We start from the raw sequence: 23,888 nt of genomic DNA on the forward strand, positions 1-23,888 counted from the left end.
GTCCAAGGCAAAATTCCACCGTGTGTGTGCCGCGCAGGGTAAATGTTGAAATGGAAGTAGCCCAGGAGCTAGCTTAGCCTAGCACCGAGTGGGACGTTACCCCTTCTGTTTGTCACGTGGAGGAATTCCTCTGCACAGGCCTCTGTTTTTTTGTGCTTTCCATGCAATAAAAGCTCTGCAAAGACAGTCTCGCTCTCTCCTGTCTAACTGACTGCAACTTGGTTTACTTCCGGCACACCGGATGCTTAACTGCGTTAAAATAGTTTATTGCATGAATCTCGGCCACATTAGTCGCATAAATTAACTTAACTTTGACATCCATAATATATATTTGTATATAGATATATTTTAAACAACACTGCATTTATACATGTTTTGGAACGAGCCACATTTATAATTCAATACAGTGAATTTTGAACGTTGTGAAAAAACACTAAAAATAGAACTACTAACTTGATCCATCCGAATAGAATAAGAACATGTTGCTTTGGTAACAACTGTAAATAATAATAAAATATATATATACATTTTTTTTTTTGAGAAATGAATTTGTTTTGTTCTCCAACTGCTCAGTTTTACCAGGTCTATGTCAGAAAAAAAGAAAAGCTTTATCGCCGCACAACACAACAACACAGCATACGTACGGATAATTGCTGATATATTCCTGCAGCTCAAATACATTGCATGGTGCAATCGAGTGAGACGGTGAATTTGTATCCTTGATAATGTTCAAAATTAATTAAAATGCAAAGCCGAGGGCCCAGAGTGCAACCACAGGTGGGTAGTAGTAAGAGAAACTATGATGAGTGCCTCCAGAACTCCATTGTCCATTTAACTAATGATTTCTGATTTCACCATTGCTCCTCTTATTATTATTTTTGCCGCTATTTGAATGAGGCGGGTTTGCAATTTTACACAACAATTTCCTGTGTAATATTCTATCAATAAGTAATTACTTGCTTGGCAAATTGCTGTGTAAAATGTTCATCGGAGAGGAGAAGATCTATATCAATTGTTCATTTGCATAATGCAAATGAATCCGCAGGGGGAGAGAAAAAAAAACAACAACTTTCCTGCCATGTTTGACAGGCGGATGCCAGCGCTGATGCTGGAGAGGCGGAAGTGCCTTTTTACATCAGAGTCCAGGCCCCGAACTGATGTTTTAAAAAAAAAACAACCTAACCAATGTTTGACAAGTGGAGCTAGGGTTTGTAAGCAGTTTTCCATTTGTCAGCTCATCCCCCACTAAAGCCCGGGTTCTATCTATCAGGCTTTTACCCCACCGCCTGTTTATTTAATATGCAGTATCCAGCCCCGTCTACTTGCTTCTAATCAACTGATAAGACGAAAGGCCTTTTTCTACGGCCCCCGGAGGATGAAAACCAAACTCCTAATGGCCATTAGTAGCAATTAAGTTCCGTAACTGCCCAACCCCAAACCCCCCCCCCCCACTCCCTCAGCTTTCGCTGCGTTGGCGGTTTGCGCCGCTGGATGCGCGAGGGCCCGTGAATGCGGCTCTTGAGCTGTGCAGGATACTTTTCTCTCGATGCGGACCACCCTCCGTGTTAGATGACGGACACGTTTTGCGGCCCGATCGCCTGCTGTGATAGCAGGAGCTCGTACTTTCATAAGCACCATGCATGCATCTCTCTGTGCGCTCGATTTTAAAAGCAGGCGCACAGCGTGTCAATTGCCGCATGACTCACGAAAGCCCTTTACTCTCCTCCGCTGAGAAAACGTGATTAACAACCCAACATACTGAGTTCACTGTAATTGCGGTACTGTGAAAGGCATCTTAAGGACACTATGCAGCGCTATAGTGTGTCCATCCCAGCATGCATCTCCCCAATTAGTCAACTCAGCTACTTCTGCTCGCTGGACTCAGGAGTCTTGGGATTTTTATGCAAAACTGTCCAAGACCAAACAGCCTGTCACGGATCGGTGCTGGAGGTGCGGGCGGAAGCAGGCAGGACTCAGGCGCAGGATTCTCAACAGAAGTGTTCTTTATTAAACACACAGAAACAGGGACAGAGGCGTGCTCCAACGGACGGTTGACAAGACAATGACGCGACAAAGGACAACTGGCACACAGGGCTTAAATACACAAGGGAGGTGCAGGTGATTGGACACAGGTGGAAGCAATCAGGCAATCACAGGACAGGAAGTGAAGCTCACCCAGAGACACGAGAAAGCTACAAAATAAGACAAGCAGAGGGCCCAAACCGTGACACAGCCTGTGCCCTAATCCCGCCCCCCCCGGATTCAAACCTGGGGAGTGTGATCCTTATCGATGAACGCGGAGCACATTCCCAACGCGTATGCACTGAGACAGCCATGACATGCATTTTCCGTCCCTGCAGTGATAAATACCCACAATCTGGTGACGATATTTGCTCAGTTCACGCGCTCCGCCCTATCTTTTATCTGCGTGGTACCTGCATATGATCCGTTCATAAATCCCCCGAGATGGGAGACCAACTGGAGAATAAATGGGATATTGTGACTATTGTTGAGCTAAACAGCAGCAACACAAATGTTGCATTGCCTTTTAGCGGGGGTTTTGGGAGCAGCAGTATGTGCTTTACTAAGAGGAGAAGTGTACAGTCGGACTCAGCTGTGCAAACAGGACAATAGGAGAGCCTCACACAATCACACACACCTAAACGGCACTCGGCGGTGACGTTGTCAGAACACTAATAAAGAGACGCCCCGTTGCTTTAGTCAGGTAATTACACGTCCCGGGATATCGGCAAGGTATTCATGAAAAACGGCATCTACACCGGAGAAAAGGTCATCAAGGCGGATATGACATTAGCCTTTGGACTGCCGCACACACACCAACAGGATAATGTCACGTCGTGTTTTCTGGCCACTGAGTGGGACAAGGTGTGTTTGCATGCGCTTCCGTGGTGATGTGCCCACGCTACTGCGTGCACGGGGGGGGGGGCTTCTGTAAACACTGGCAGCGCTGCACAGAGCGAGATGAGGTGTGGGTGGGTTTGGGACCTGTGACAAGGGGAGCCGTGTGACCGCTCCCTACCAGATGGAAGGCTACACTGGCTTTGGACGCGGCCCAGGCGGTTGTTTCCCCCGACGAGAAAGCATTCAAAAGATCTTTGGGACCATTCAAATGTTGCCGCCTCACTGGACCCCCCCCCCCCGCCCCCCCTCCCGTCTTCGTCAGCTAACAGCGGCAGCGCGCGTGCTACGTAGCGCACACGGAGCCCGGCGAACAACAGGAAAAGGGCAGCGTGCCATTTGGCATGTTCCTCCTCTCCTCTCCAGTCATCTCATGAGACTCCGGTGGGGGGGGGGTTCCCTGCAAGACACAGCTCCTCGTTCTGGTGGGAGATATCAAAGTGTCTTCATACGCTGCTTGCTACTTGAAGAGAATTTCCTCAAAGGATAATATTGTTGACAATGTTGTATTTTTGGATACTGAAATGGCATTCTTTATTGCACAGGGGAATTACAATACATTTGTTGTTGGGATAAACACCATAAATTACTAATGGAAGCACATTGATGCCACACATAGGTTAACTGGCGAAGTGGACATTCTAAATTGCCTCTATGTTTGAATGTGAGTGTAATGTGTGAACGTGTCAATGTGTGTTCAGCCATGTGATAAATATGCAGCCTTCGAGGGTGTAGCCCTGCCTCATGCCCAGTGCATGCTGGGATTAGTGCCAGCCCCATGTGACCCAGAGCAGGATAAGCTCAGGAGATGGCAAAGTCAGTCAACTATGCATTTTAAGATTGAATTATTTAAATATTTTATATTAAACCTGAGGAATCCATTCTGAAAGTGGAACTAATGAGTAAGTACCATAAACTTCCATTCTTCCGGTACTACATATGAAAATTACCATACTTTTGCTCTTGATTTATTTCCTCAGTAAATGTTGTAAAGGTTAGTTTATGGTCTCAATCTCTAGTTTTAAGTATTCCCCAATACCCCATGATGTTCATTTAGCAGATGATGGTTCATTTAGCATCAAATAGACCATAAAGCAGAAGAGTGAACATTCGGTTGTACTTAGCTCCGCCCTCTCGTGTCACTTCTGGCCACCGGCAAAAAAAGTCAAGAGGGCCAAATTGCTAAACGACGCTTCCAGTTAAACACCTCGAAGCTGTCAAAGGTTGCCAATTGCACAACCAAACAATACACCCTATCAAGCTGTACATAACCGGGCGGTTCTTCTTTATTTATGTGTAGATGCATCTACATAAAGTCATCCAGGAGAAGATGAGGATGTGTTGCTTTGCGCATGTTGAAAACATTCTTCAGTCTCCTAATGCCATGGGAACTGGGGCCCGGGGCGATGTCTTCATAAATATATAAAAAATATTATTTCATCCTCGTATAAAAAGCACAACAAAAAGACACTTGCAAGTGGTGAATTTGCTAATTTGAACGTTCAGTTCATCAATTCTTGATAAACGTACACAAGCTTTAATCTTTAATGACGGTGTCACCGAGTCATACGCAATCCACCTACACAGTCCCCCCCATCACATTCAAACACTGTGATAACTAAATGCTGTACTCCTCCAACATTACACCAGTCTGGTGTTTCATCAAATTCATCTGCGATGATGTTACACTAATTGGATGTTCTATTATTCATAATAGCAGACGTTTTTCTTGGAGCTCAGTGATTAAAACACAATAGAAGAAGACCGGGTGTTAGCAAAGATATAGTTAATATTTCATCAAATAGACGATCGGTGTCCGATCCACTAGCACAACAACATGCAGTTGCAGCCAGGATGAAGGCAATTAGCCAGACTTCCATAACAGACGGCCCCGTACACCCTGAAAGCTTTTCACATATTCCTGGCATCTCTATTCACTGTCCCTCAACGCCTCACTCACTCACTCGCTTCGTTGCCATTGAGAGAGACGGAGGGGGGCGAGCGGGCCGACGTAACACACCGCGTCCCCCCCCCCCCACCCCCTCGCGCACGTGGCCGCTGGCTTGACGAACGCAAGTTTGCCAGGATTCTTTGAGAACAGTCCTAACATCCTGCACGCACGGCCATGATTCCCATTAAGCATTCATGATTCATCTGGATTTTATATTATAACGTTCTGAATTTTTCATGCATGTGCCCCTCTCCTGCACCCACTTCCCTCCCACCCACCCCTTGTCTGAAGTGGGAAAAAAAAAAGCGAATTAATCAAACATTGGAGGAATAAAGAAAAGAATAAAGTGTCACTTTCACACACACACACACGCCACCTGCTTGTTACATCCAGGGTATTTTTTTTATTATTTTTCGTAAAGTCGGTTCATTTGTAAGGCTCAGGCTAGATGTCACATGTACCTTGGAGACAAAAACACAAGGATGAGGCTTTATTAGAGGGATACAGGTGTCTTCACAGGTAGAGTGAGAAAATGGGGGGGGGGGGGGGGTGAGGTGTGCTGCCCTTTTAAGTTCCATCCTCTCCTCCTGTGGCTTTTATTTTAGTTCATTTTTTTGGTCTTTCTGCAGAGGGGATCATTAACTCGAAATAATTCATTTGTGAGAAAGGTCAAAGCCACTGTCTGTTGGCACCCAGGATCAGGAGTGGTTTTGTTGAATGGGAGAAGAGCGCGAAGGATGAGCATTGATTTTTGTGTGTGTGTCTTTTTTTTTTTTTTTATTGTCAACTCCATGATTGAGGTGAGCAACCTTCTCCCATCCACTCAGCAGGGATGATAATCATCATATTTAATACCTGTTATAGGTTAAGACACCGATCTCCAAGTAAATGTCACATCCACTGTTTACCGTGGTCGCTTGGTGTTGTTATTATTATGTCGCGGGACTATCGAGTGAGTGAGGGGGGGGGGGGGGGAGGAAATAAGGAGGTAGAGGAAGAGGTTTGAGGACTGTCATCTTTCGAGTTCCCGAAATAGACGCTCACTCCTCCCGCTGATCCACCCCCGCGCGCGCCCTCCCCCATTGTCTTACCGGCCTCCGAAACCCACGGGCTCCCAGCAAAACGCCGGAGCCAAAATGCACATTCAGTCGCACAATAACAACATCCATTCTTAACAAGATTACTCCCGCAGTCCCAGTTTGGCTGATGGGGACGTGTATGGGAGCGGAGGCACGGGGATAAGCTGCCTGCAGCGTTTCACATACGCTGGGCACCATCCATAGGAGAGGAGCCGCCGGAGAAGGGGAGCCAAACACTGAGCCCACAAGAGTACACTGGCACCGGGAGCCGAGTCTGCCGCCGCCGCCGCCGTGCCCGCAGCTACCATGTCAGAGGCAAGGGGCAATTAGCAGGTTTCAGATAATCATAATCTTTTGATTTGAATATATTTGTAACCCCATTTACTGTTACCGACACTTGGCCGTTTGTTTTGACTGGGAAGCACGGAGCAGCTTCATAAGTAAGCAGAATGTCCAACATCAGGCGACTTAATGTAGTCGGCTCCCCCTTGTTTTGAATATGATTACACACAGGCCGGCGTTTCGTCTTGCAAATCAACAACTGTTTAAATGTCGGCACGAGACAAAAGGACAAAGTGGCTTAAGCCCCTCAGATTGCAAAATGCATCTTGAAATCGGTGAAACTTGCAATCCAACCAGGGCAATATTTTGAAAGGGAACCAGGCTAATTCAGCCAAAGCGCACAGGGGCCAGGCTTTTGAGGTGAAGTGCTTTAATTCCTATAAATTAGTTAGAGCAAAGTTGAGGGCAGAGTGCCAGAGAATTTAGCCTGCTAAGCGTTCCACCTCCGCACAGGCCAAGCCCGGTGTGCCAGGGAGTGTGAGGAAGGGGAGGAGGGGAGGCAGTTTAAAGGGCGCTCGGGGTGAGGGGGGGGGCTTTATCCCGCGTTTCCAACGGAAGCGCTGCACGCCGTTGACTGACAAAACACTGACTTGGGAGAGGGCTAATCGCGGCGCCGCGGCCCAAGGTGAAGCCGTAAAGGGCCCATTTGCCATGAATTAGCAAAATGATGCAGGAGCTCGGGAAAGTACACCCCCCCCCCCCCCCCCCCCTACCCACGCGAGCTCCTCACTGTACAACATGGATTTAATCACGCTGAGCCACAGATGCGAGTGATAGCGGCAAGCTTGTTATTTTGCTCGGGGACTCCGTAAAGCCACGGCGATGGATGTGCTTTCCTGTTAAATTATAATTGCAGCTGATGCATGTACACAGGAGAGCTGCCAGGGATCACGGGCGAGACGCGTGTGCCTCCTTACGATACACTCGGCTGAAACGTGATTTCAGCTCCCCTGTGGGAATGCTCTACCGTATGACATCTATTGCGCGTGGTGCGCTAGGTGCATGTGAGAAGAGGGGCGGGACATTGAGAGATGCTCTGTTTGGGGAAAAAAAACGTAAGGTCTGCCAGATTTCAACTTACTTTGCAATGCTTCCAAAAAATGATCACACCACACACTACCGATGCAATACAAAAAGCAATAATGCCAGTGTCACAAGTAAACACATATAGAGCAATGTACAGAGACATCTTTCATGGATGTGACTCTGCTGACAAACAAATGTTTGCAGCGCGTGTTTACTAGTGTAACCCTCATGTTTAGGTATACTCCTTCCATCTAAATTTAGTCCATAATTCCAATAAACCAACGGACGGTGGTACAACACACACGTACGCAGCTTGTTAATGGGAATCCGGATGGCAACACAGTCATAGACAACCTGTCAAGCTCTTGGAGGGCAGCACTAATGCGATCCCACAGCTCCATCAGAGCTACCGCTGGCCCCAGTGTTTTATTACTGACCGGGAGGGACAGACAGAGGTAGAGATTGGAAAGGAAGAGGGAGACTGTGACCATGGACCCATTGATATAATGGCCCTGCCGGCATTAGTGATATACTGTACAGGTGAGCCTCGGGGAGAGCAGAAACGCGGGTAGAAGCAGAGGACAAAGGGATGTAAGCATCATTTTTTCCCCTTTTTTTTTCTAAATTACACAAGACGAAGGGAGGGAGATCTAAGCGCCGAGAGAGAGAGAGGAGCCGCTGCTACACTGGAGCGCAGTACGGATCTTTGTGGTGCAGACTGAAGAGAGATTACAGAGCCGTATTCCTGGAGCTGTTGTAGGTGTGAGAAACCAAACGGCATGAAAGTCCAACAAACATCGACAGGGCTTTCTATTCCTGAAATTAATGACAGCTTCTTTTTTTCCATTCTGCTCCCACTATGACACAGGAACCTGTGTCTAATTAGGTCTATATTTTGGAATGTATTATATCCGAGCCAATGCTTATAATATATGTGTCATAATGGCTATCAATCACCTGCAATAATTCTGCTAATATTCTCATTAACTTCCACTCCTCGTTCATCAATCAAAGGCAGAGGCAGATATCCGCTCAACTCTTGGAACCAGAATGAATGCAGATTGAGGTTGGATATCTTCGCTAATCGGGGGGGGGGGAGAAGGGGAATTAACTTTCGGTTTGCCGATAGGATTCAATGCAGCCTCGGCTTTGACTCGCACCCACCGCATTGCCGTAGCGAGACACTAGATGTTGACAATAACGTTGTACCGCACTATTTCAGGAACTGGAGATAGGCTTACTCAGGCTCAAGAGTCACTCTCGCCATAATCGACCCAGTCACACTGGGAGAGAAAAAGAGGGAGGGCATAGAGAGAAACTCATCCCCCACATGTTGTAGTAGCATTCCAAAGAGCAGAAAACAACCAAAAGGAACAAAACCAGATACACCATTCAGTAAGTGAATGAACACATATTAAGGGCATCGACTTTGAGGACCGCTGTGAGCCAACGTCTCCCAGCGTGCGACGGTTACCACCTATAAGTATTTTTTTAAACAGGAAAAACAAAAGCTACGACAATGTATGACTCGACTAACTTAATCTTGATTCTCCGTCCATTAATGGGCGCACTTTGACTGGAAACACGCTCTGTCACTGTGTAGCATTGACCCAACAACACCGATTGCCGCAGCCAACCCCAGCCAAAGCATGTGCTACGCTAATGCACACCGCCAGTGGGTTAATATTATATTACTCTTCTTCTTTTAGGTTACATTTGTGTCATTTTCAGATCACTGGGCAACGGCCGTCAATTTGGAGGGGGGAGCTTAACGAACACTATTTATATTACAGAAAATCACCTCTGCCTCAAACCCACCCTTTTTAGACATCTTTTATCACCAATCTGATACTACTGTGGCTCATCTTGTTGGGATTCCTGTCAAACAGCTTGTTTAGAGGAATAAAACCTGTGTTTCTTTCCACCAGCACTCACAGTGACAAAGCCATGACCTTTCTTCCAAACATCCATTTTCTTTACTGAATCAATAATCAAAGCCCTTTTTCCCCCCCTTTTTGTATCACCGTCTGACTTGCGGCTCAGCCTGAATAGATACATGTTAACGGTTGATTATTACTTCTCTTTAGTGCAAAAAACACGTCCCATACTGTGGTGGATAACAGCATAGGACAATAGGATGAGCGATTAGTTAATTTACCGCATCTGCACTACAATTGCGCCGACTAGAATCTATCATTATAAATGATCCTCGGCAAGTGAAAGGAAAGTTACGTCTGCTATGTAAGCAACACAAACTGCCATCAATCTCCTTTGGTGCAAACACAGCAACTTGTTCGGTGTTTGTCTTTTTGGTTCGGAGGCAATGTTTTGCCTTTAATGGCCTGGTGTAAATGAGCGGCTTATGTGTAGGTTTGAATAATTAAAGCGGCTTTGATTGAAGAGGCAGAAATGGCACAAAAACACGGCCTATACCTCGTATTGCGTTTGAATAGGCTTCCAACGACCAGGCATGCTAAAAGAATTTGGATTCTATTTTTAAACACGGGGTTATCATCTTTCGTCATGGGTGTGCGATCGTAAATCAAGAGCTGCTTTCTCTTAAAGTACCCTCAGCTCTTCTTCCAAAGGCCCGCATGAGAGTCTTTACGCGCTGAAGTGGCACCTACCACTCGTCGTCGACAACGGCCCAACGCGAGTCAGTCGGCGGCCGCGAAAACTTTGCGCCTTCAACACTCACTTTGCCTCGTTCTGAACTTAATGGCAGGTTACTTCAGAACCGCCCCCTACGGCGCGCCACCCGCAATCCCGAAATCCCTTCCAACGCTATGTTCGTTTCAGGCCACAGTCGAGCAACAAGCTTTTTCACAGCTGTCTCCGCTGCTTCCCTTTAACAGGTACTGCGTGTCTGCTCCCCCGGCGCCGACGGGACCGACGGGGGCTGACGAGAACGCCACTCACTGAATCACCGCGTAAAGAGAAACGACTCGCCAGAGAAGAACAGCGAAGGGGAAGGGCGCTGTCACGCCTCGTGGTCGTCGTCCTCCTCGCTCTTCCGCAACCTCCTCTAAATCCCCACCCTGCTTTCCCGCATTTATGCTAATAGCCTGCGCTGAGAAAGAACAAACGAGAATGACACGCCGTTAAAAATCGATCCTGCAATCTCTCTCCGTCCCTCTCTCCTGACACTATCTCTCACTTCTCGCCGGCAGAAGATCGGGAACGCACGGCGCTGTATAATTAAAGCTCAGAGTGCACCGGCCACAAAAAACTATGGGATGGAAAGAGTCCAATCTTCCTTGATCATAGGCCCACAACTACATAGGTAGGGGAGGGCACCTGGAATTTAGAGCTGTGTGACCAATTTGAATCACACCTCCCCACCCATTTCATTCATTTTTTTTAATTAAGCGAAAGAAAAGGGACTGGGAGGGAGAGTGATTTAGAGTCTCAAAGCAATCCAGTGGCATCTTGGTTTAACATAGGACTTATCTCAGCTGTGCCAGGCATAGTCATGAGCACTTAACCTTGCAGTGAACGCAAGCCATCATCATCATCATCGCCTCGCGAAAGGCAATGTCGAGTTCTTCTTCATCCTCACGTCCCCTGATCCTCGAATGTCCTTCCACCGGGAAAGATGCTCCTACCTGGCTGTGACTAACCTGTCCAACAGTCAAGTTTGCTGCGAAGCATTAGCCGAGGCCTTGAGAGGAAGCATCCTTCATGCACAGTTGATTCGCTGCCTCCAATCCGCGGTTGACAATCCGTGGAACATTTCGCACTTGGGCCACCGGCGCAATCTGTGATATTCTGAGTGTGTGAGCTCCGAGTTATGAATCACACCATCATGTCCTTCTTTGGCTTTACTATTCTTTTTCAAGAAACATTTTTCAAGTAAAATATCCATCAATTTACAACCAGGTTGAGATTTCAATTCTTTGATGCCCAAGATCTAACCTGCAGCTGAGATCTAACCTTTTAAAATTCCCAAGCTCTAGTGCGTTCGGCCACGGCGGCCCCGGTGAGCGCTTGTTTGTTCCAGCGTTCTGATGAACAGCCCTCGTCGAATCCAGCAGAGGCTGCCTAATTGACTGGCTTGAAAAATTAATGCATCACTTAACAGCATTTTTGTGTTCGTATGGTGTTTAGAGAAAACAGGTGCAAATCCCACGTGGTGGCAAATGTTTAATTGATGCAGCCATATGACGGGGATAGAAGAATAGAAGAAAAGCGAAACCACAACAAAAAGTATTTAAATTGACCGGGTGACTTATTGTTGTCATGCAAGAGTATTTTTTTTGCTTTTCAGGTGTCTGGGGGGGGGGGTGAAGAGAATAAGAGCGTAATACACTCCAAATGACATTATTTAATGAAAAACAAAAGGCCCACCAATTAAACACCACTACACTGTTTGCAAAAGCTATTACAAAACGAGATCAAATATACTTGACGGCCTGCCCATGCCAGAGAGGCTGGCCCATATATATATTCCGGAGGAGGGAAGCGAGCGTGGCAGCCAGGCTGATTCTCCCCAGGTGAGTCCCGGCAATGAGCTGTGAACAAGCTGCTTTGGCCGCTCTGTCCAGCAGCCTTTCCCTTCTCTTCCATACAGGCCAGGGAGCAGGTGGCCCTTAGCCGGGGGATAACCCTCATCATAGAGCGGCGATGGTAAGACATAAAAAAACAAGCTAAAATAGACCTTTTTTACGTTATGCACGGATCAAATTTAACCCCCCAAAAAATGTATGCAGTGAATGATATATTTATGGTAAAATGTGTATATCATTTTTGTTTTTTAAATTATTCTAAACAGCATCTGTTTGTTTTTTGGAACAGAAATTGAGAAAATAAAAAAAAGTAACATTCTGTGTGACCGCCTCATAGTTTCTTGCATTTCAAGGACATCCAACACAGCTGAATATGTTGCCACCATTATTTGATGAGAGTTAAATTATTTCCAAAAGCATTTCAAAAGCCCTTCCCTCCCCTCAGATGGGTCCCTCTCTCTTGTCCCCATATCTCTGCTCCCCCTCGACAACCAAAACCCTCACACTGCCCATGGGAAGTAAAAAAAATAAATGGAGAGAGCATTCAAATGGCCGAATTAATGTTTCCACACGATAAGCGAGCTTAATATAACGCTGACAATTGCAGCACTCACCCTGCCAACCAGAATTGGATCGGGTCCAGAAAATTCCTCCAGCACAAACATTTGATTCCAAACCCATCCTCTCTTGGCGCGGCTCAGTAATCTTTGTCCTTCGGCAGGACCGCTCGCCTCCGCTGCGGACCCTCCAGTTTGTGTGCTTTTGGACTGGCCTACGATGGGAGTCATGGACACACATGGAACACACGTAATCCACACCAGTAGGAAGGACATCCACAGATCCACCAGCATCTCCTCGGACCGCTTTGGCATCCTGTCCTTGTGTGTTTGGGTTGTTTTGTTTGTTTGTTTGATAGGACTCTACTCTTCTCTCTCTCTCTCTCTCTCTCGCTCTCTCGGTCTTGGCCTCTAGTTCCCAGCTTTTCGCTTCAGATCGACGGCTCCTTCTTCGATAATAAGGAAAAGGTTACTTGTGTCTTCTTTGAGCGGCGGAGCTTGCATTCATGGTGCAATAAAGGTCACTTGCAGGGCTTGGCATGCCTCCATCGCAGTTGGTGAGGGCTTGAGGAGCGCAGCGCAGCCTCCCTTTGGCTGTTATTCCGAGGGGGCGACCTAAAAGGGAGCAATCACAGTTGATTGTTAGCCGTCTTTTAGTTGTGTGAGGAGTTGTGTTGGGAGGAGGTGGGGGACAAAAGGGGAGGCAGGAATAAGAGCGTGGAGACATTTTGACAAATCAGATGAAATTGAGCAAGAGAGAGGAATAACTGTTTTGAATGCAAGCATTTTGTGTTAAAAAAAAGGCTTTCAAAAACAGGACAATTAGGCATTGCAACTGATCTTTCTTCAGTAAACATGACCCTTCATTCCAATGTTGTTGTCATATTTTGCCGCTACAAGCGGACAACAAATGGGTATGTCTGTGCTCTGAGGCTATCCAGCCCACAACATCAGATTTCCTTGCTTTAATCTGTTTTTCTGAGGATTATCCGGGAAAAGATTTTGAGCAATTATGTGTTCCTTGTGATTAATGCTTTCACAACACATTTTGTTTGAAATGGCGTTATGGGCGGCAATCAGATTCCTCAAACACCGGTGCATGCGGGCAATAGTGAAAGCTCCAGACACAGAGAGTGGCTGCAGGAGAGCGCTACAACGTCAACGCCGCTGACATTTACTGATAAAACAGTAATCCAGATGAGATGATTGTGAGGGTATTTGGAGGAGGTGTTTAATCGTTGAGTCAAATGTGTGATATTACTGCGGGACTGCCTATTTTTTAATCAATATTGACATTCACCTTCTTTTAAACACAAAATGACTGTAATAAAATGTCTTAAAACACCTGTGCATTGAGAAAGGTCGTCATGCAATTAAAAAACAGTTTTTGCTTTTGGTTTAATCGGCTCAGTCTCTTCTGTGTAAAAGACACTGGTGCTCGTTGTTCTCCAGAATGCCAAACCACATCAGAAAAAAGGCACAGGGTTGGCTTTGAGCTGTCCTCAGCTACAACTAGTGCAGGTGGAAATGCTCCGTTTTAGTTCTGGTAACTTTTACTACTGCTGTGGTCCGTTTGCTGCGCGCTTCCACGCACGCATTTCCACCTGAAGCCAGCTGCCATATCACAACGTGCGGAATGATCGAAGTTACGTTGTTTAACTAATCCGAAAAGCGAAAGCGGCGAATCGTGTCTCTTTTTTAAAGGAGGATAAGATTGCCATTATTGAGAAAATATCAGTCTAATAAAATAATATATGTACATCTTTTTCCCATCGTTTTTGTTCGTTTTGGGTCCAGGTAGTGGGCGGCTAAGCCAGCGCTTTCAGGACCACGGGCTTCGGACAGCCTCGCGCCAGAAAGCAGCCGCTCCAGACAGCTCGGCCGCGAACCGAGCGCCCGGCGGGGCCGGAGCTGTCCAAGGTGCTCCATCAGCAGGCGCGATGCATCGGTTCCCCCCCCCGCCACCCCCCAACGTCTCGTCACCCGACAAAGTTCGAACTACTTGCCTTTTATGCCACTGCACTAGTCTGCGGCACTACCCCGGTCACCCGAATTCACCCCACTGTCTGAAGTTTGATCCTTTGAGGAGACATCGCTTCCAATCAGCCCGCTCCACCGTGCACCATCAAATGGGGCACCGGAGCGCACGGGCAGTCCGATGAACGGGAAATAAACCACATAGAAGCGGCGTGTGCGCGACTTCTTAACTGGCGAGCGGGGGATGAGAATAAAGAAGAACGCTTGGCAAGTTGCAGACCTTCTTGCAGACTTGCTCCGTGCCTGGGAAATAAATGCATCGACGCCTCGGAGAAGTCCCGTTAAACCCAAATCGCACATCAGTAATACCTGTTAGGTTTTCAGCCCATCGCTGTGGCTGGCGTACTTACCGGTGAGACTTGCATCCTTCCCCGCTGCTGCATCGTTTCACCGTTCCTCCGAAAATAGGCACCAAAAAAAAAAAAATGAAAAAAAGCAAGTCCAATGCGTTTAACTAGAGGCGGGTGGAAAACGAGCAACAAAAAAGCGAAAGACCCGCGGAGAGGCTAGAAATCCTTCCTGCAGTTTGTCAAGGCGGAGTGACAGTGTCGGGGTTGTCTAGTTGAGAGCTCCGACAGGCTCGCCGGCCGACTGTAAAAGTGAGGAGGAGATGGAAGAGAGGCGCGCGGAGGCGACGAGAGCCTCCCCTTCACGGCGCTCATTGGGTTGATGAGGAGCCGGGTCAACAGGCGCACAAATGAATGCGTGCAGCTCTGCCCAGCCACCGACGCGCAAAGGTTACCGTCTCCAACCGCCAGCTATGCTGTGTAGCCGTAGATGTTACAAAAGGTGTGTGCAGGTAACTACCCTCTCATTAGTGCCTTCTTCTCCTCCTCTATATTCTTCTAACTAGCTTGGACGCATGAGTTGACCCCCAATTGTCTCGGCCATTAGCGGAATGGTGCATGGCGATTAGTGAAATGAAACCGAGGCTGCTCATTTACACTGTCACTTAAGCGATGCACAGATGGACGCCTAGCCCTATTGGCCATGAGTGTGTAAAGTGACACTGCTACTGGTTTAGTTTATTTGCATTCCTGACACATGAACGTGTCTAAGCATGAAAAACTAAATCCCGCATTATTAAAAGACAAGGGAGCAGGGAGAGTGTTGCACGGGTGTTATTAAGACAGTTAGTGAAAAGGTCACGCTCGTCATCGCGGCGCTGGATGAGAGTGTGTGAGTGTGTGAGTGACAGCAGAGGGGGCCCCAGCGCTGCCATCCACGAGAGAGAGCCCTCTAGTGTTTGTCACAAACACATGGCAGCAGCCAGCGAGGCCTTCTTGGGGGAGAGGGAAAGGGGGGCGCTTCAGACACAGTATTACCTGACACCCACACATGGCTTCTTTCTTTCTTTTTTTTTGTTCTCAGCTGTGATTCTCTCTTCATGAAACTCATTTAGGCCCCACCGAGTGTCAAACAGTGCACGGCATGCCTTTGTTCTGATGACAGGGGGCTTGCAGTCACACCGCCTCACCCCGGTGCTGGAGGGCCTATTCAGTCCAAAGAGTTCTGCGAGTGCAACACGTCATTTCCATGACGTGCCGCAGAGCAGCACCTTCAACGAAACAGAGCAGCACCTCCAAGGCCCCGCCTGGCAAAAGCCCTTTTTGACCCGAATGCCAGAGAACCCAATTAGGAAAGACATCAAGTCTACCATTATTTATTTCTGTACCGTTTAATTTGCTTCCCACTCACACTTTGATGTTGCAGCTGCGTTTCAGATGGGAATTCTCCAATCATCTCTTTTTAAAAGCTCCTACTGCATAATGCATTAGGCTGTAAATGTTGAGCCATGTTTCTCTTGCTGGATACGAGTGAAGATTTCTTTGACGGACACGTATATTTTGTATCCCTGTATATGTTTCAGTCAATAAAAAGCAAAAAACACTTGGTGTAGCTTAACCTGTTTTATGATGCATCTCCTTCTCTAAGTGTCACATACGGAATGCCTACAACACAGTGTAAGTGACAAACCCCTAATGTATGCATAATACAACAATACCAGACAGAATGAATAATAATGATGGCAGGCTGTTTAAACATATTTTAATCACTTTCTGTTGGTCGCTTAAATTTAACCAATCCTTACAGCAGGACACATTTTGGGAATACGTGAACAAACATTTGTAGGACATCTTAGAAAAAGTTATTCCTATTTTGACATTCTTTGTTCTTTTATGAATGTCTATTTGTGTTCATTACAAAATCATTCAAGGTAATAGTCTGGTGATTTTGGACCAGCTGTTTATAATTCATCTTAAACCGCCCCATATATGACATGTGGATTGGTATTGTGACAGGACCTACGTTCCTCAGGTGTACCTTCAAACAGTGTGGAGCAGCTTGTGCATTGGCACACAGTAATGGAGCTATGTCATATATCCATGTATTACTGTTTATGTGAAATCTCAATTTACTGAACCCACTGGGACCAGTGTTCCTCCCCCCTGGATTTCCCCCGAAGCTCCGATGGCATCAGGTGAATCGGAGACCGTCACTCAAAATCCTGCAAATGAGACAGTTCCAGCTTGAAATCAGTGATTCATTCCACTGGCACAGCCCTTGTCAGTGATCAAAATATCAGACGGCTTTGTAAAGAGGCAGAGTAGGTGGAGGGGAAATGGTTTTTAAAATCCAAGCATCCTCAATCAATCATTAGTCACTGCTTTGTCAGCGGTATTAATCACAGAGCTGCTGTAGTGTGCGCGCCACTGACTTCCACGTTTAAACTCTGCACCAGTCACCTCCGCATCGGCCACGACCACCAAGGTCTGTTTGATTTGATTTTCCTTCTATTTCATATGTTCAGTGACCAATCACGTAGAGCATCATCTTCCATGACCGAATGCTTGGTCACACCAAGGTTCTCTCAGTTGCATGAATATGAACCTGTTGAAGTGTTATTGTGTTCTGCCACAGTGAAGTCCTTTCTGGGAGTAGTCCAAATTTTTTGTTTTAGAACTCGGGTAATTGTAATATTTCGGACAGCAACAGGTATCTGTTACCAACAACCAGCAGATTGAATCATCTTTCGTGTTGGGCACAGCCCACCTTCTCAAGATGGTCCATAATGGTGTGTTGGGGGGGGGGAATGGCTCTGTGATCAAACTGATTCTCACTGTGGTCGAGTGGAGAGGATGGTCGTCCTTCAATCAAAGAGGGAAAGATCCCCGGCTCTTCCTATCCTCATGTCGGTGTGTTCTTAAGCAAGACACTTCACCCCGCCAAAGAATGAATAGAAACGTTTACTACGGTGTGTAAATGATGTCAATGATATTGATGGGAAGGTGGTACATCCTGTCATCACTGTATGAATGGGTGTGAGTTGAACTGACCGTGGTGGGGCTTAGTAGGGTGGGGTGAACGGGGGGGGGGGGTAGTGGTTCAGGGAACCCTTAACAGTGTTCCAATGACACATCAGCGCTAAAGAGCTTAAAGTGCTAGCAAGACCAGAATATTTAGTAGAATCCTAAAAATATCTTCAACTCAATAGGCATGTTGCTTTGCAATACTTATTGTTCTTGATTGTGAAGTGCAGGCCGCTCTATTTGACAGCACAATCGAGAGGCCTCGCATTGGCTCCTTCAAAACCGCCATTGCTGATTTCAGGCAGCTTTTTTAAAGGACTTTTTGGAGAAAAAACAAAATTTTACTTTTATGATCAGATTTTCAAGACCAAGTTGTAGTTGTTTCCAGTGACTTAGTATCTATGTTGTTTTATCTGTGCTTTTTTAACCCGACAATTAAATACCAATGTTTTGGGGTCGAAAGTGAATGGCACAAAATTCATACTTCACTAAGTTCCACTCCTCAAATGCAGACTGGCCAATCACAGTGAAGCATAGCCAGCTCTCACCAGGGACCAACGACTATATGTGTCTGCTCAATTAACTAAGCAGAGTACTGTAGTGTATAAAGAACGAGCATTGACAGTTTTATATTACAATATCTAAAGGAGGTGTACTGAATATAAATACATTCTGCTTTTCATTTTTGTTGATTTTAAACGTCAAACCTGGTTCACAGGAGCAGTGTTTAATACATTTAATTAATTCTCTTTAGTCTCTTTTACCAGAAGATGTGAACTTATTGTTCCTTCCATGTCAAATATATTGGTATCCCAAGGGGTTAAACAGGGCATATTCCTGCTCAGATTAGGTGCAAAGTACACAAATGATCCCCCCCCCCACGCGTGGAGCCATGGAGAGATCCTGGTGGATGCCTTTTGAGGGACAGGATAAAAGTACGACATTTGGCCCATTAGCATTCCTAAAAGTCACACTTTAATTGGTTGCAGATTTAATTTAATTGATTTTGCTGATCGTTTTAAAGCTCCTGACGATAATTAAGTGTAGTGTGGAGAATGTTGACATTTTGAGAATGAACAACCTGTAACGGGTGGGTACAACATAGCATTAACTGACGTCTTAATCATGCAAATTAAAAAACACAGCTGATTTAATTATCATTGGTCAAATCATTGGTCCTCATTAATTACATTTGGCTTATTTATTCACTTTCACATATCTATTCCACTTACTTCCCAATTATGCAGGACAGTCCCCCGTCCCCCGCTGATACAACAAACAGTGATTCCATTCTTGCTTCATTAGTAGATGCATGTAATAAGCGCCTTAGCAGAAAGAGGGATAAATAACAATCCAAGGTTGTACAGCTGCTGCAACACCAATCCAGGGCATCATTATAAAAATAAATCAATGTATAAATATATACATTTAATAATTAATTAAATAGTGTATTGTGCATGTTTATTTTTGCCAACACCTTTTAAGAGAATTCTTCCTGTTACACAGCAGCAGTTAATATATTTCTTGTGAATCTCAATTTAAAAACGTCAATGCCTTGCCACTGTCAGGGCATTGACGTTTTTTTAAGATGTTCTAGAAAAACAAGTTACCCTTCATAATCATAACAATATCTGGTATATTGGTCACAACAGACACGGTTTGGAAGTTTGAGTTCACTTGTTAAAAGCAGAGTGGTCATAAGCTACAGAGGACTGTCAAGATACCAAGGAATAAAACTAACGAAACAATTCTATTCACAGTTAAAGTTTCCAAACCTCTATTCATTATTGCACAGTAACCTTTTCTACCGACACGTTCATCCCAAAGTACGATTGCCCCCATGCATGCTCACAATTGGCCAGAATCCTGACCTTTGATAGTCAATGGTTAGTCCTGTTGTGAAATCATTCAAGAATGACAAGCCTCACGCTGGTAGTTATTTAGTAGATATTGAGAGCATTTGTATATTGATATTGTTTTTAAGGCAGTTCTTTATGGAAACTCACACTCCACAGATAGTTACACGATAACTATGTGAAGCTGCTCTGTTCATTAACATGTCGGCCTCTATGGGAGCTTTCATGCTGTGTGAGTATTGGGATACAGTAGCAAAACTGAATGTGGCAAAAAGGAAGTAATTACACATTAATTGAGAGTGCCGTGAGTGGGAGGTTATCAATGAATACAAGTGCTGGTGCGAGAGTTCCGCGATGAGATGAAGACAGGCATCCATAGACATTGATGGTTGTAATGAATAGAGAGAGAGTGCTGCCATAATTACACTTCACCTATAATAGTGCTCATCAAGAAGACCAGCCATTTGGTTGACGAGAATGAGAGATGAGCTGTCTTTATGACATGGACAAAAGAATGGTCTAATGAATTATTGAACCCTAGAAGGGCAAGACAAGTGCACGCCAAACCAGGAGCAGGGTCAGTAAATGTTGAACAGTAGGTACAGACTAAGGCACACACACACACACACACAGTGGTTTAGATACATTTGAATACTCTAAAGGTCAGTATTGGATGAATGGATATGCAAAAGTGTACATAAGTGCATGTGCAGTTGTTTGGCTGGGTTGAGTAAGTGTGAGTTTGCAGCCAACATCAATAAATAACCACCGTTTGTAACTTCCAACCATAAACAATAAGCAAAGTGCTTTCCATCCCCGGTCTTACCCACAAAGCTCTATGCCAGCTCAGCGGGACTGTGGCAGAGGAGTTACTTTCTCATCTCTACAACTACAGGTGAAGTTGTGCCTTGCGCAACTCAGGCACTTTAATTAGGTCACATTTCAAAGTTGATGATACCCTTAGCGTCTCGGCGGTATGCAATAAACATACATTAACTGCTGAATTCATTTTGTACTTTGCACAAAGCACATAACCTCCTCATACGAGCCTAATTTTTTGATATCTTCCTGTTGCAGCCTTTTCACTTCTCCCAGTGCAGTTTAAGCGTGTCCCACTCCATCTTGACCTGTAATAACTTATTTTCCTTAGACTCCATCATCTGACTGCCACACGTACCTTATCACCTACAATTGCACATGTAGTAGCTTTGCAACATGCATGGTTCCTGGATTGAACAACAATGCTCTTTTGCAATGATTGTGAGGCCATGTGAATCATAGTAGTAGAACAGCAAAACATGATATCCCAAAGCTCTGATGGACCACAGGATGTGGGTTATTGGCCACTGTATTAACACACTGTAATATAAACTCAAACGATGGTGGGGTGTGAGGATCCAATACAGTCTCATGGCAGCTTGCGCATTACCAATGGAAAATAATCCATTAGTTTGGACACAAACAAGACCCATCAACCTGGCAACCTGCCCAACAGAAACAGTGTAAAAAAAAGCAAATGAAATGCGCCGTTTGTCAACCGCGCTGCAAAACTGAGATGAGATTACAGTTTGAATTTTGACAAAGCAGACTGCTGTTCAATCAAGTCAACAGTGATTTGTTTTAATTTAAACGTGTACCTTGCGTGATTACAAAATGTATTTGAACCTAAACTGCTATCTTATCTTCAAAAAAATGTCAAGAACTGTAATGCCTCAAACTAGTAAACTTAACTAAACCTATATTTGAGATTTATTTTGAAAAGACACTGAATGCATAAAAGGAGGGCATCATAGTTCACGGATTATGGTTATATCTGGACCCTAGTCCTTCCTGCTCATCCTGCTATTTTCGGTGTATGTTGTGGTTTGAATGTGTAGCATGATGTGCATGATGGACCTCACGGGGCTGATGCGAAATGCGCGAAGCACAGCGTGGCGTGGCCTGTGGAGGGGTTGGTGGGTCACGGCAGCGTGAAGTCCCCTGCAAACGATGCGGCGGACGTGACAAATCACCCGTGGCGGCGGCGAGCGACGTGGTGGCGCATCGGATGCTCGTGGCCTGTTCTGCCGCTCAGCGTCGCCGTACCAAACATTCCGCCGTTCTCGACGAGGTTCTGCTTGGAGAGCTGGTGAAGAACGGGAAGGTATCCTCAGGGCACAGGTCTCCTCTGCTGAGATGTGGTATCTCTCCAGGAGACAGCTCCAGGTTCTCAGCCTGGCGATCAAGGTTTTGATGATGTCGTGTTTTCTACCTCTAAGAGATGGACATGTTTCCATTGTGGTAGAGAGGGACACTTGGGGAGGGTTTTTCCAAAGAAGAACACCTCCACTCGGTACAAGAACCCGGGAGACACCGTTCGGGGAAGCCAGGGAGGAAGAGGGTGCAGGTGAGGCCCGGCTGGTCGGTCAAGTGGGTGAGTGTGGGGGTGGGTGAGGCCCAGCAGGTCGGTCGGGTGACTGTGGGAGTGGGTGCGGGGGGGGTCTTGTGTGTGAGGGAGTGAAAGAGGGGATGAGTGCGCGGGGCACACATTACCGAAATGAGTGTGCATTCCCTCCTCACAGCTTTCTGAGAATGGTGGTTCCATCAGATGGTTTGCTTACCTGATTGGTTGCTTTTTTTCTTCATTATTGCAGCTCCCTGCTTTGTTGCAACGTAAGCCCCCCCCGCACTGCTCCGACTCGCCTGTTGGACCTCACCCATCCTCTGACGTGTTTTTTGGCCACAGCAGCGGTCTTGTCTTTTTGTGTCATAAAACTCACAATATGTATAGGAGTATGTATTATTTGGTTTGATATTTAGCAGCTGATGATACCGAAAACACAGTTTGGAGTACACCAAATAAGATTAGTATGGACAGTTCTCCATATCAACATTAAAAGGTTATGATGTGTCAATGTTGAGCTCACAATTATGTTGGCTGCACCAAGTGTCCAATAAATATAAGATATTCTGTAGCCTACTAATAATGAGAATAATTAATTATTTGTATTAATTGTTTATTTTGAAATTTAAAATGTATTGTGGTATCACACAGCAGGTTAATGTGTAACCATGAAACCCAGAATAGCTGTTGAAACAGTATCAAATGAAGATATATTTTTGATTGATCTATCCATACATCTATTGGATGCTTTGCAGTACACCTTGCATTGACTTAAAATAGCTCGCAGCAACTATTCGAATTACTTTTTTTTTTGGCAAGATCTCAGAGGGACTTCCAGTTTCTAATTAATAATTGGTTTATGTGGCTGACGCTCTGTGAGATTATTTGAAGTCATTAGAAAACACCCCCCTCCACTAGTACTTTGGAGAGAAAAAGCGACTAGCTGTCCTACAGGGATTTTATCGACGCACCAATAGTGTTTTGTTCATGAAATTTAATTGCGGCATCCACAAACTATTTCCTGTGGGTATTACAAAATAATGACTCTGTTCTAACATGAAATTAAAAGCAAATTTTTTTTTTTTCCTGTGGGCTGGAATAATCTTAATGAAAAATATGAATGCTGACACTCCAATTCCTGTTGTTCTCGGTGCTTTACTTCCTTGTTTGATAATAAATTACCACTTGTTCTGACTCTCAATCAAATTCCCTCTGTGTTTGGTTTCCATATCTTGCAGCTTTCACTGTACAAAAAAAGGCTTCTCCCCCAGCACTTCATACAGAAAGTTTCCTTTGTTCTGTAGAAAATTGACCAAATGCAAAGAGCCTGTATGAACTGCTGTTTGATGACAAACAACGGGACATACAGCACCATGACAAAATAGTAGAATACGCAATTTGCAACGGCTTTGAGATCATACCTGACAAATAGGCCTAAAAATAAGACGTAAAAGAAGAACAAAGGGTTCCAGATATCATAGTTGACTTGCCGAAGGCAGCTGATTGAAGAAAAGGACAGGACGGGAGCGTATGGCTAGGCCTCGAGGACAATGGAAAGCAGCAGGACAAACACATCTAGGCTATTGATTTATTGGAGGGTATAGTCTTAGAGACGGGTGCAAGATTGATCAAATGGAAGGTTATCCTTACTCACAGAGGCAAGCTGTTTGCCAATATCCATCACTGGAAACTCAAAATGGCTCAAAGAATCCTTGACATTCCCCAACACTGCAGACGCAGTGCAGGTTAAGAGATCCTCTGTGTGCTGAGGAATCGGTTCAGACTCGACACCAAGCAAAGGCTGTGCCGCAAAAACAAGGTTAGAGCAGTTTTTAGATCAATACAATCTACATCTATCCATTCAGGCTGGGTGATGTTTTATTTAGTAAAGACAGAGTTTTTCTAATGACAGACAATTGATG

General features: G+C 45.4%; 1 protein-coding gene across 2 annotated transcripts in view; it reads right to left on the minus strand.

The window, feature by feature from the left end:
- The window catches only part of cdh8 (cadherin 8), an 80,583-nt gene extending 65,254 nt beyond the window's left edge, over positions 1 to 15,329 (minus strand). The window contains exons 1-2 of one of the 2 annotated variants that reach the window (XM_037488740.2): positions 14,767 to 15,329; positions 12,437 to 12,994 (exon numbers count right to left, since the gene is read on the minus strand). In XM_037488740.2, coding sequence (XP_037344637.2) covers positions 12,437 to 12,694 — 258 coding nt within the window. In that variant the 5' untranslated portion in view covers positions 12,695 to 12,994; positions 14,767 to 15,329. The remainder of the gene's footprint in view (positions 1 to 12,436; positions 12,995 to 14,766) is intronic. The other variant, XM_037488731.2, reaches the window with a different exon arrangement.
- Between the last annotated feature and the right edge of the window lie 8,559 nt (positions 15,330 to 23,888).

This window comes from Pungitius pungitius, chromosome 4 (assembly GCF_949316345.1).
Source record: "Pungitius pungitius chromosome 4, fPunPun2.1, whole genome shotgun sequence".
In the NCBI taxonomy this organism is placed as follows: domain Eukaryota; kingdom Metazoa; phylum Chordata; class Actinopteri; order Perciformes; family Gasterosteidae; genus Pungitius; species Pungitius pungitius.